Genomic DNA, 13,651 nt, shown 5'->3' with positions numbered 1-13,651 from the left:
GACGTCCATTCTCTGCCCCCGTGTTGAGCACGATTTTGGTGTGGAGGCTCAGTAAGATGGGAGGAGCCGGGGGATAAAGAAATCAAGTGTTGAAGTTTTCAGAATTAGTTTTTGGTTGGAGGAGGAGCTGAGAAGGTTTCTGAAGAATCCAGCCAGAGATTCTTTAGGGGCCTCACGGTAGCATGGTGGTTAGCATCAATGCTTCACAGCTCCAGGGTCCCAGGTTCGATTCCCGGTTGGGTCACTGTCTGTGTGGAGTCTGCACGTCCTCCCCGTGTGTGCGTGGGTTTCCTCCGGGTGCTCCGGTTTCCTCCCACAGTCCAAAGATGTGCAGGTTAGGTGGATTGGCCATGCTAAATTGCCCGTAGTGTAAGGTTAATGGGGGGATTGTTGGGATACGGATTACGTGGGTTTAAGTAGGGTGATCATTGCTCGGCACGGCATCGAGGGCTGAAGGGCCTGTTCTGTGCTGTACTGTTCTATCTATCTATCTATTCTACATTATTCTGACAGGGTGTAAGTCCTCTCAAAGTATCCAAATATTTACCTGGTGTGCAGATGAGATTTAAGTCATACCTTTGTAACTTCATCATCATCTCTGAATGTGTGCAGACATCTGGTTGAGATTTATTTTGATGATATTAACCAAAGATCTGTTTCAACAGTGAGTAAAAGTTGGAAGCCCATAGACGTACTCGTGGAATTTCTCCAAGCTGACTACTAAACCCAAGCATTGTTTTCTATTTGAACATGCCACCGCTCTGTCATGGATCGTGATGCATACGTGACTGATTTCGAATCGTCATGCTCGAGTGGCAGAAGAACTGCTCCTGGGCCATGTTTGGATGCGTCTATTGACACTTTAGTCTGTTTAGATGGGTCAAAAATTACTTTCTTATCTTGTGGTTTTGGCATGTTGAGAATTGCTTGGATTTTGTCCTTGTCAGGTTCAATGTCATTGGATGAGAGCTTGTCACTGAGGAATGTGACCTCAGTTACTCTAAATTGGCACTTTTGCTTGTTGAGCTTCAGCCCATTTATCCTGACATTTGTTAGAACTTTAAGCAACCTCATATTGTGCTCTTCTACGGTTGAGCCCCAAATATGTCGCCACCGGAAGTCTCCAGAGGAACCAGTTTAACATCAGTGAGTGGAGTTCGTAGTTCGGTAAATGGGAGTTTAAGGGTTAACCTCTTGCCTCAGAATTGAGTGCTAATTACTGATAGTTCTTTGATAACATCCACTGTTTTGTAGGGGTTTAAATTCTAACGGGTAGGCAGTTATACATCTTTAGGGCTGAGGAGAGGGGAAACCAGTCTCTCCATGGTGGGGCTGCTATCGGTTAGGGTTAGCGGCTAGTTCACTGGGGCTGACAGCTAATTTGGTTTAAACCAGTTCCTGAAAGCTGAGGGAGAGTTTAAAACCAAAACCCTCAGTGTAACCTGCAGAGTGGTCAGCAGGGAGTGGAGTTGGCAGTTTGGTAAGTATGGTTTAGCTCACTGGGCTAAATCGCTGGCTTTTAAAGCAGACCAAGCAGGCCAGCAGCACGGTTCAATTCCCGTACCAGCCTCCCCGGACAGGCGCCGGAATGTGGCGACTAGGGGCTTTTCACAGTAACTTCATTGAAGCCTACTCGTGACAATAAGCGATTTTCATTTCATTTCATGGGAGTTCGATGAAGTGGGGGAGGGAGGTTTTTGTTTTCTCTCTGTTGTCTTGTTTTTCTAACTACTTTCACAGGTCAGAAGGGGCAGTTGTACACCAAGACCCAAAAATCTGGAAGATTATTAAGGGACAAGTAAAAAGTTGGGCTTAGTATGTGCTTAGCATGTGCTCTCCCACTGGAGCGGAATTGCAGTTTTAGCATCCCCTTGTGGTTGTAAAATGGATGAAATTCAGTTTTCCATGCCATGCAAATTTATGTATGGCGTGGAATATGAGGGCGGGAGGCCCAAAGGCGAGGTCCCCTGGCCGGCAGCAGCCCCCCCCCCCAAACTGCATATCGGCCCCAACCACCTCCTCTCTGCACAGCAGCCCCCACCCCCCCAAATAAGAGGGTCATCTGACCCGCCACCCCCAGTGTCCCTTGTAATAGGGCCCCCCACCCACAGGGACCCCTGTAATGGGGGACCTCCCACAGGGATCTCTGTAACAGGGGAAACCCCCACAGGGACCCACTGCCTAATGGAACCTCCTCCACAGACCCCCCCACAGCAAAGAGATCACTTAGATGAGAATGGTTAAATTACAATCACAAGTTCAGTCTCTCTGGAGGTTGCCTTCTTCTGGTATAACATCTCGGTGGAATATTCAAGGCGTTAGATTGCTCGAGCCCATCCTCCAGCTGTGTTAGTGCTAAATTTAGACCTGGTAAGGCAATGTCCTTAAATATGTTGTCTCGTGGAACAACTGTTTCCCATTGGATGTGAACCTTGTGCTTGACACAAAGTAACTCTCGTCTGTTCCTTCTGAACAGCATTCCTCGTTCTGTTCACAGTCGGTAGGATCTTGGTGATACCTGTTTTAGAACTGTGACAAGATTTGGCCAAGCACCTTTTGGATCTTGAATCCTCACCCAGTCCCTTTCGTGAAGCTCAGGTAAAGGCCTGGCATGTCTGTTGTATACCTCTTGTTGGTTCTTCTTTGCCTTAGTGATTCTTTCACTTATCTTCTTGTTACCAGTTTCTGGACTGATGATCTGTGATCAAGTGGTTCATAGTCTTCTCCCCATCAGCATTTGTGTAGGTGAGGCACCAGTCGATAACGGTGTTGGTCGGTACGCTAACAAGGCTAATGACATGTCTTGACCATCTCCACTCGCCTTGCGGAATAATCTCTTAACTATCCCGACTCTTCGCTCAGATTTCTCATTAGACTGTGGATAATGTGGGCTTGACATCACATGGTTAAAATTGTATTGCTCTGCAAACTGTGTGCGCTCCCAACTCGACAAACACAGACCATTGTCAGAGACACGTTAAGCGGAATACCAATTTTGTTGCCTTTATTACTGATCTGGCAGTCGAATCTTTCAACAACATCACCTATGGAAAGTTGGAGAAATAGTCTATGACTATCAACTTGCCATGACCCTGGAAATGAAATAGATCCATGCCTACCTTGTCCATGGACTGGTCACAATGTCCATTTGTTGCATGGTTTCTTTGCTCTGTGCAGGTTGATGCATCTGACAAGTCGGACATGCTTGCACACACTGGTCAATCTCTTTGTTCATTTCTGGCCAATATACCGATTGTCTCGCTCTCCTCCAACGCTTTTCGATGTCTTGATGACCCTCGTGAATCTGCTGCAGAATCCCGAGACGTAAACTGGCAGGAATCACTATCCTGTCTTCTTTTAGTAGGACACCATCAATTGTAGTCGGATCATCTCTTGCGTCTTGAAAGGGTGATTTGTATCCAGCAGGCCTTCCTTCTCTGAGGTATTGTTTTATCTTCTGGAGTGTCAAGTCCTTTTCAGTTTCGGCTTTTATAGACTGTAGTTTGCAATCAGATACTTGTAGTATCTCAGAAATTAAACGAGCTTGCGATTTGACTTTTCGGATTAACTCAGGTTCTGATGTTTCAGCATCAGTGGTTGCCCTGGATAGCGTATCTGCCACACCTTGCCAGGAGTATACACCAGGTCAAAGTCATATCTCCAGAGTTTCATTATCATGCATTGCAATCGTGGGGACATCTCGTTTAGGTCCTTTCTGATGATGTTCACCAATGGCCTATGGTCCGTCTCTATAGGAAAATGCGATATGCCATATACGTAGTCGTGGAACTTTGTAATGCCAATGACTAGGCCAAGGCATTCTTTCTAAATCTGCGCGTATTTCTGCTCCGTGGGAGTCATGGACCGCGATGCATATGTAACTGATTGTCACCTCTCATGGTCGTCCTTTTGTAGGAGAACCGCACCAATGCCCTGCTGGCTGGCGTCAGTGGAGATCTTTATCTCTCTTTAGGGATCATAGAATGCCAATAGTGGATTAGTGGTCAGGACTTCCTTCATGTCCTGCCATTGTGACTCATGCACAGACGTCCATTCAAATGCGACATTCTTCTTGACGAGGTGCCTAAGGGCCTGTGTCCGGCTTGCGAGAGTAGTTAACTTCCCCATGAAGTTAACTACTCCAAGCATGCGCATGGTCACCTTCTTATCTTCCGGTTTCGGTATATTCCCAATGGCCTTTACTTTGTCCAGGTCTGGCTGAACACCTTCTCTTGAGATGATGTCACCCGAGAACTTCAATTGGTGTGTTCCGATCTGGCATTTGTCCCGATTGATTATGAGCCGATAGATTTGAACCCTGTCACACACCTGTCTGAGCCTGTTCATGTGCTGTTCTGGGGTGTTGGACCAGATGATGATGTCATCCATGGAGACTCTTACCCCTGCAATCCTCTCTATGACCGTCTCCATGCTCTATGGAATATTTCTGAGGCCGAAATGATGTCAAACGGATGGCGTTAAAGCAGTATCGCCCAAAAGACATGTTAAACGTACTGAGCTTGCTGCTTGGACCATCCACCTTGAGCTGCCAAGAGCCTTGGGATGCATCCAACTTCGTGAACAGCATTGCACCTGCCATTTCTGCCGTTATCTCTTGCCTCTTGGGATCTGGTATTGCTCTCTCATTATGTTGGCATTAAGGTCCTTCAGATCAATACAGATCCTGAAGTTCCCATTGGTTTTGTGCACGCAGACCATTGAACTGACCAGCCCATCGGCTGCGTGATCTTGGAGATGATATTCTGTTCCTTCATGCGCTCAAGTTCAGCTTTAAGCCTCTCTCATAATGGAGACGGCACTCACCATGGCACATGTATCACTGGCTTGGCATCCTTCTTCAACTTTATCGAATAGATGAATGGCAAGGTGTCCATCCCTGAAAAAGCATGATCATACTCATTCACAAGTTGCTGTATATCCCCCTGGAGTATCTCCGGCACCAGTGTCAGCCGTGTAAATGCACTTCACCAAGTTCAGCTTCTCGCAAGCATCAACTCCAATCAATGATGATTTCTCACCCTCTACCACCTCAAAATCGATGGGTATCTCAATTCTCCCGTTCTTTTTTTTTTCTTATAAATTTAGAGTACCCAATTATTTTTTTCCAATTAAGGGGCAATTTAGCGTGCTCAATCCACCTATTCTGCACATCTTTGGGTTGTGGGGGCGAAACCCACGCAGACGCGGGGAGAATGTGCAAACTCCACATGGACAGTGACCCAGAGCCGGGATTGAACCTGGGACCGTGAGGCTGCGGTGCTAACCCACTGCGCCACCGTGCTGCCCAATTTTCCCATTCTTCACGATGAGACAGCATGACCCATTTGTAGCTATGGTGTTACCATTGTAATCTGTGAGCTTGCAGACGGACTGCTGTACAGGGCTTTCTGATTGCTTGCTTTAAAGTTCGGAACGTGATAATATTTGCATGCGCTCCTGTGTCAATCTTGAATAGGATCAATTCATCATTTATTTCAAGTGAGACTGTCCACTTCTTTATTATCTTTGAAAGTGTGTTTATTGGTCTCTCTTCCTGATCCAATAAATCAATCTTGATAATGGCTTCAATCATAAAGGTATCTGATGATGCATGGGGTTGGATTAGCACACTGGGCTAAATAGCTGGCTTGTAATACAGAACAAGGCAGCAGCGCAGGTTCAATTCCCATACCCGTCTCCCTGAACAGGCGCTGGAATGTGGCGACTAGGGACTTTTCACAGTAACTTCATTGAAGCCTACTTGTGACAATAAGTGATTATTATTATTCAAGTGAACAATCCTCTTTATCTTCTGTGATTTTGGATTTTTGCTCAACGCTTTTCACACTTGGCAGATCCATCTGCCATCCTATATTGCTATTTAAATTTGGTCACTGGAATAGTTGGTTGTAAACAACACTGTGCCACGAAGTGATTCAGTCGACCAATGTTTCCCTCTCGCAGGACACTTCTTTTTACTGTGGGCGTGGGGTTATCACGCTCGTGACGTCACCATTAAAATGGCCACCGGCAGTTTTCTTTGCTGCAACACAGCATTAATGGCGTTAACCACGTTTATCGATTTTGCGCTCTTTTCCTTAGCCACAAATTCGGCATCTTCACTGGATGTTTGTTCATTGACCTTTCACATATTTATAGCATCTTCAATCCACAACACCAGTTTACTCAACATTTTCTCCCGTAACCGTTCATCGTTTGTTCTGAACACAACTTTATCTCGCAGTATAGACTCGGAGACTGAGGTAAAATTACCGACTGTGCTCGGAGCTTCAGATCTGTGATTTCTGAAGCTACAAACTCTCCTCTGAACTGCAGCCTGTCTTTTAACATGGAGAACTCATAGAATTTTTTCACAAACGGACATCTTCGTAGCACCATGCTGTATTTATTTCTGTCCTCATCCGCACTGAATTCAAACAAATTGAAAAACTCCAACGCTTGCTGTCTCGCCAAATTTAGTCGGGGAGTTATCTTACGCTTGTCTGATGCATTTTCCAGTGCGGAGGCTGAAGTAAAGACTTCAAACTGTTGCTTAAAGAAAGCCCAGTTCTGGCATAGTTTACCATGTGTCTTGAAGTGGTCAGGCTTCTTGAGACCTTCCATCATCTGATCAGTCTTTACTGTAGAATGTTTTCGAGAAGTAGCTTCTGGATTGCTTTCTACAATCTCCAGTGCTATTCTACACTCATCTTATTACTGTTTCTTTCAAGGAATAGACTCCTGTTATCATGTGATGTTCTTTGTGTTGCTTAATTAGGACGGATTGAGTAGTGTTCCACAAAGACCACAGTATAGCTTTTACTTAAACAAAGCTATGATTTTATTTACACTAAACTGGGTTTTGACACTTAGTCCTTTGAGAATACAGAATTGATCAATAACATCTAACTACACTCACCTACTGCTAATCTTACTCATTGTTATAACTATAGGGCGGGATTCTCCGACCTTCCGCGGCAGAATCGTGCCAGGCACAGGGGCGGAGAATAGTCATTCACGCAGGAAATCTGGCACGACGGCACTTCCTTTATTCTCCGCAGACCCACCAGTCATGCGCACGCGGTCAATGTGGCGCCGGTCAGGGGCCGTTGGAAGAGGTACTCGCGGCGATTCTCCGCGGTCGACTGGCGTTCACATCTGGTACCACACGGCGGGAGCTCGGACCCATGTGTGCGGTGGTGGTTCTGGTGGGGAGCGGTGGAATCTGACTCCGGGGTGGGGCCTCAGCGGTGGCCAGGCCTGCGATTTGGGGCCACCGTTCGGTGGGCCATCGCGATCTGGGGGGGGCAACCTACCTTCCTCCGCGCGGCCCGCTGTGTGGCTCCGCTCTGTCAGTGGCGCCCGCACTGAACTGGGCCGCTGCGCGCATGCGCGGACCCGCTTGCGGCTGCCGTGCTCATTAGTGGCCGCATGGTCTGGACAGCAGGGCCCCGCTGGCAGCCAGAGCTGCGGGACGCCCGCCGGGGCTCTGCCAAGCCCCTGGAAAAAGGGGAATCACCCCGGACTTTCGAATGATTCTCGCCCGTTTTCACGTAGGCATGGGGACTTAGTTCCCAAAAGGGCGAATCCCGCCCGTAACCTAACCTTATCACACTAACTGCTCTGATGACCTTCTCCAGCTGTCTCTTGCTTAATCATCCCCTCAGGTCCAGCATCACTGCTTTATATAGTATTCTCTGAAGCTCCCTCTAGTGGCTATTCATGGTACTATCTTAACCTTTGTAATGCTGATAGTTATGATAATACCACACAGACATTGCTCTCCAAGCCATTCAACCATCCTGACTTGAAAACATATCGCTATTCACTATCGCTGTGTCAAAATCCCTCCCTAACAGCACTGTGGACGTACCTACACTACATGGATGGACTGCAGCGGTTCCAGAAGGCAGCTCACCACCACCTTCTCAAGGGAAATTATGGAGGGGGGGGGGGGGTGATGAATTCTGACCTGGTCAGTAATGCTCACATTCCATGAATGAATTCAAAAAAATATGTTGAACTATATATTAACATTGGTGAAACTCTTAAGACCTCCAAAAGTGTTAGAAATGAGCAATTGCATTCTGGCTTTCAGAGCAGTCATTAATTATTTAGAAATCCAATTTATCAATTCACTAATTGTCCCTTTGTTTTACGCTGGAAGGTGAGATGTTAAAATTGTGTTTTTGCGTTAATCAGCCGATCACTGGGGCAGCACGGTGGCGTAGTGGTTAGCACTGCTGCATCACTGCACCGAGGTCCAAGGTTCGATCCCGTCTCTGGGTCACTGTCCATGTGGAGTTTGCACATTCTCCCCGTGTCTGCGTGGGTTTCACCCCCATAACCCAAAGATGTGCAGGATAGGTGGATTGGCCACGCTAAATTGCCCCTTAATTGGAAAAAAATAATTGGGTACTCTAAATTTATTTTTTTTAAATCAGCCTGTCATTGATTTTTCTGGAATAAAATATGTTTTGAATTACAGTTACTATGTTAAATGAAATACCTTGCACCAACGTGACACTCTATTACAGAAACATTGCATGATGTTTCATATATCATAAATTATTATTTCCCAGTGACTTCTGTTTTCTGTCAGCAAACATAGCATCAATTTTACAGCCAGTCAGATCCCATTTACAATAGCGACATGAATGACCAGTCAGCCTGCTCTTTGTGATGCTGGAGGGAGTAATGTTGGTTAAGTTCACCAGTGAACTTGAACTCTCTTTTGGAAAGTGTGATTTTTAACTTGAACTCGGTACAGAATGATGGTGACAGGGTAATTGCTGATCTACTGCTGTGCTGTGAGGCCCGTCCTCTGACCCTTAGTGGTGGTGATAGTGGCATCTGCCATTGCCGCTCAGCTGCCTCTGTCCAGTACTGCTGAATGCTGGGATATTCAGCACTATTTCCAACTTACTGCAGGCAAAACAAAGGTCAGAAATCCTGTTTACACCTGTCCAAAATTAGGTCAGGAATTTCACCAAATTCTATTCCACATTTTGATGAATATGTTGCATCCACATTCTCATTATTCTCTCATTGTGAAGCACATTAGTCATGAGATCCCTTTCGAGGATCTGGGTTTTAGATTCAGCATCTTGCATTTGGTTTGTTTTCAGTCGTTTTACTTTTCCCTAAGTCTTTTGATCTAAAGCTTTCTGCATTTATCTGGAAATTGTTGTTTGACACTTTCCAAACTGACCCACATTGATCACATTCTTCTTGGCTGAATCCTTTAAATAAGGATATGTTTTACAAAGGAATACTCACTTCACATTTAACCATTTCTCACAATCTCCAATTTAATAACTTTATGAATACTAAATTACTTCAGTGTTATAAATATACCATAATTGTTTGTGTACCAGACCAGGGAAAGCAAATAAAGATGTTTTGATACTCAGCCATTATATTTGGATAAATCCATGGACTGAAATTTGTTTTACTGTTCCACTGGACATGGCATTTCAGATGTTGCTGTTGGGGGAAGGGAAAAGTGGCAGAACCCAATTCTGCTGGGCCAACTGTGGATAGGAGACTACGAAATTCGAGTAAGGTGACACTGAATCAACCTAGTACAGCTCTTCCCTGCATTGAGCACCTGTGGCTGGGAAAACTTTGAGAAGATGATGCCTTCTCCTGAAGCCTCAACAGAACGGATGCCTGTCGAGAATGGGTGTAGATTTTGTGCTAAACTTCAGAACACCTGGAACAATCAGGTAATTAATCCCAAAGAGGATTGATTATCTCACATGGATAACTTGACAACTCCTTTTTAAACTCTGGTAGTTATAGGCCCAACCTATGTCAGCTGCACTAATAATTTGAAGTCAGGCTACTTTGAATCATTTTGGAGTTTACAGTCTCAAGGCTTCCTCAACTTCAATTTCTTGTTGTTTCTTCTTTTCGCTAATCTTACGCCATTGTTTGCTTGTCCCTTCTCCTTAAGGTGTTGAAGGCCCATAATTAATTGCCGCTCCCTAGATATTCTCCTCTCCTAAATGTTAAGATGTTTATAAGCACATGGCTTGTGCCAGCAAACCACTTCTTCAAAATTAATTAAGTTCAATCATCAAAATTGAGTCTCTTGCCCTCTTGATCTGCATTTCACGCTAAAATAAATACCTCATTAATTATAAGCTACACAAAAGATGTTTCTCTTCAATAGAGTCAACACTTTGTGAAATCCATTTGCTTCTGTACAATAAATTTACTTCATACTGTCATGCTAAGCTTCAGAGATAATTTTACTAAATTACTTATTTCAACTTGCAAACATAGCAAGTTATAAATACATATGGATTCTTTTTTCACATGAGCATTTTAATGAAATTAAAGGACTAAAAGTAAAATGATGCAGATATACTAAGGTTTGTTTAGAAAGTAACACAAAGCAATTATGGTGTGAGGGAATTCACAAAGCTAATGGCAGAATCTCAATCCCATCTAACCAGATGCTAAACCTTCAATCTCAATAAAATTACGGTAAACTACAGAGTGGAAGAGATAATCAACAAGCACAAAAAATAGTGGGCTAAATTAAAGGCAGTGGACTCTATATCAGATTATACTTTCGCATTTCATTGTAGTTGATGAAATAATGCCAGATGCCACATAATCGTTTGCTATAAACTATTCACCCCTTTTCCAGAATAGAGGAACCTGGGACATTACGTGGTGGGAGGAAGCAATCTGAAATATGTTGACAAGTCATTCAGAAACACATCCATCTCAATGTAACCACTAACGTAGAGAAGATTACTAAAGCAAGGTGAGTGTTTGAAGTCAACAATTCAATTGGCATTTAAAAATGTTGACAAGTTATTCCCAGCTGCTCAGTTATGTAGAGAATCATAAAAATCTTGAAAACTGTTGATCTCCTTACCTCCGTCAGGCTTGGGCGATCCTTCTGACATCACCTTCCTAATGGCAAGCTGGCTTTGGTCTTTGTTCTCATTTGCTGGTGAAGGCAGATTGTCAGACTGAGTTCTTTGAATAGGGACGCCTGCAATGCTGTGTCTGTGCTTCCTGGCATGATTCTGTGCCTGACCGCTTTTATGTGCTGTGGCAGTGTGGGTGAAATGGAAACCCAGAGTATGTATCCTCAGATGGAATCAGCTTAAGTGTTTTTCATGCAAACAGAAGTGTTCTATTTAAATAAGTTGTGTAAACACCAAAAAGAGACACATCATGCAAAACATTAAGGAGTAAAAACTGGCCAGTTCCTTTACCAAGACCTGATTACACTTAACTTAGCCAAAACATACTGTGATGTGGAAAGTTGACCTCAAGTACCCGACAGACAGAATTCAGAGTTGTAAACTATAATATAGTCAAAACACATTAATAAAAATTCCGGTGGATGAAGCCTTATTTTTATCTGAACTCAGTCTGTAGGTCCTGTAATTAAGTGTATTATGCATATGATGAAGAGCGGATTCTAATCATCACTTTCCTACTCCTGTGAAGTGAAGTTCTTATCAATGATTATCTGTACATGTAATGGGTTAATTATCCAATGCTAATCTACATGTAGTCTGCTTAATAAAAGCAGATCATTTAATGTTGTGGATAGTTAAGGATCATGTTTGACTAGAGGGATCCATAATCTCATCATTTGAATCTCATTGTACAATTGGCTGTAATAATAGGTAACAGTACAACCGGCCTGTCTGTTTTAGAATGCAATTATGGTTTCTCAGTTTATACATTAACATGTTCTTGGTGTAAAAGTGAAGCACACTAAACAAGATTTTGGATGAACAAATAATCATGGAGATATAATGAAATATTTTAATGCAATGATTTGTTAAGCTTTGTTTTTTTGTTGGGAAATGTGATTAACAGTGTGGAGGTCTGTATCTTCATTAACATCACTAAGGCAGGCAGTTATGTAGTGGTACTGTCATTGGAATGATAATCCAGAGATCCAGACCAAGATTTGGAGTTATGATAATAACTTGAAATCCTGCAATGACACCTGGTGAAATTTGAATTCAACAAAAATCTGGAATTAAAAGTCTAACAATGCGATGAAACAATTGTAAAAGCCAATAGTTCACCAATGTCTTTACCTACATGTGACTCCGGATCTACAGGCATGTGGTGACTCTCAAATAGCCTCTGAAATAGAGTGTTCACGTTCCATAAAATAAATTTAAAAATCTAATTCCAACGTTCACTCCCTATATCCGTGCCATTTGTTATCTCTGGACTTGATTATCCTAATGTATTTCTGCCTTCCTTTCACAAAATCCTGTTCGTCATCACGTCTCTGCTTGATGATTGGTTCTCAGATAAGCAACATCTTGATTTTAAAATTCTCGCCTTGTTTTCAAATCCCTCCATGGTCTCATCCTTCCCTATCTCTGCAACTTCCTCCAGCCACATAACCCTCCAAGTTATCTGCACTCCTCTAATTCCATTCTCTTGTGCGCCCTGATTTTTAATTGCTCCTTCATTGTTGCCAGGCTTTTCGTTGCCCAGGACATAGCCTCTGAAATCTCCCCCCCCCCTTTCCCCCCACACACCTCTCATCGCTCCAACTCACTTTCCTTTAAGAGACTCAATGAAACATGCCTTTTTGGCCAAATTTTTGGTCATCTCTCCCTGTATTGCACTATGTGGCTTGGTATTCGGTCTTGCTTTCTAATACTACTGTGAAGCATTTGGGATGTTTTATTACATTCATGCTGCCAGATAAATGTAAGTTGTTGTTATCCACACTGTTAATGTTTAATAATAATTCTTGCGTTGCATTGGTCACAGGGTACTGCAGAACGGTTTGCTAATCCTATATTTAGTGATAATGCACGTCATTGTGCAAGTTGTTTAGTTTTACCAGAAATGTCAAGTGTTGGCAATTGCTTTTCTCTTCCAGAAATAACAGATTTTACACTGGAGCCAAAACTGTGGAAGTTCTGTGTTGTGATAGAATAGCTTATATCCAAAATCAAGTTAAGAAATCAGATGCATATCACATCCAGCCTATAAAAACAGTTGAGGTTTGTTTTATGAAAGATTTTTTTAAGTGAAAAAAGACAGTATTACACGAGAAAGGTTCAGGATTCGTAATTTCCTGTTCAGATGAATTACAAGATATTACGTTGAAGGTACTTTTATGAACAGACCAATTAGACCACTCCAAATGTATCAAGCAGGTCTGTTTTGTTTGGTACGACGCAATTTCATGGAATTAGCCAATTAAGTCAAAATGCAAAGCTGTAAGTATTGTGTCAGACGGACTGTTGCCTGTATTAAGATTTATCTTTACGGTGCTGTCAACACATTCACCTTTCAATTACAGACAACAAATGCTCAAATGTCTGCATAGCTTGTACTTGTCTGAGTTTGATCTATATGAAATAAACTTTAAAAATAATTTAAAAGTGTGTTTAATTATTATCATGCAGCCATCCCATGGAATTATAGAATTTGTGTACAATTGCCAGCACAGGATCTTCTGGGTTGTAGTGTCAGGAAACAAGGTTCAAGCAACATCAGTGCCGGAATAATAAGCAGTTCTTGGCCACCTCATGGTTTGCTCAATGTCACTCCCTATGGTCTAGTAGCAGGTCAACTGATTAGCATGTGACTGAAAACACTCAAGGGCAGGGAGAAAATACAATTATTAAAATGAAGC

General features: G+C 43.2%; 1 protein-coding gene across 5 annotated transcripts in view; it reads right to left on the bottom strand.

The window, feature by feature from the left end:
- Positions 1-13,651, bottom strand: part of pcloa (piccolo presynaptic cytomatrix protein a) — a 543,385-nt gene that overhangs the window by 95,497 nt on the left and 434,237 nt on the right. For 4 of the 5 annotated variants that reach the window (XM_038811991.1, XM_038811988.1, XM_038811987.1 and 1 more), the window contains one exon: positions 10,895-11,071. In XM_038811991.1, coding sequence (XP_038667919.1) covers positions 10,895-11,071 — 177 coding nt within the window. The remainder of the gene's footprint in view (positions 1-10,894; positions 11,072-13,651) is intronic. The other variant, XM_038811990.1, reaches the window with a different exon arrangement.

This window comes from Scyliorhinus canicula, chromosome 11 (assembly GCF_902713615.1).
Source record: "Scyliorhinus canicula chromosome 11, sScyCan1.1, whole genome shotgun sequence".
Classification (NCBI taxonomy): Eukaryota; Metazoa; Chordata; class Chondrichthyes; order Carcharhiniformes; family Scyliorhinidae; genus Scyliorhinus; species Scyliorhinus canicula.
This window is presented reverse-complemented; position numbering and strand designations above follow the sequence as displayed.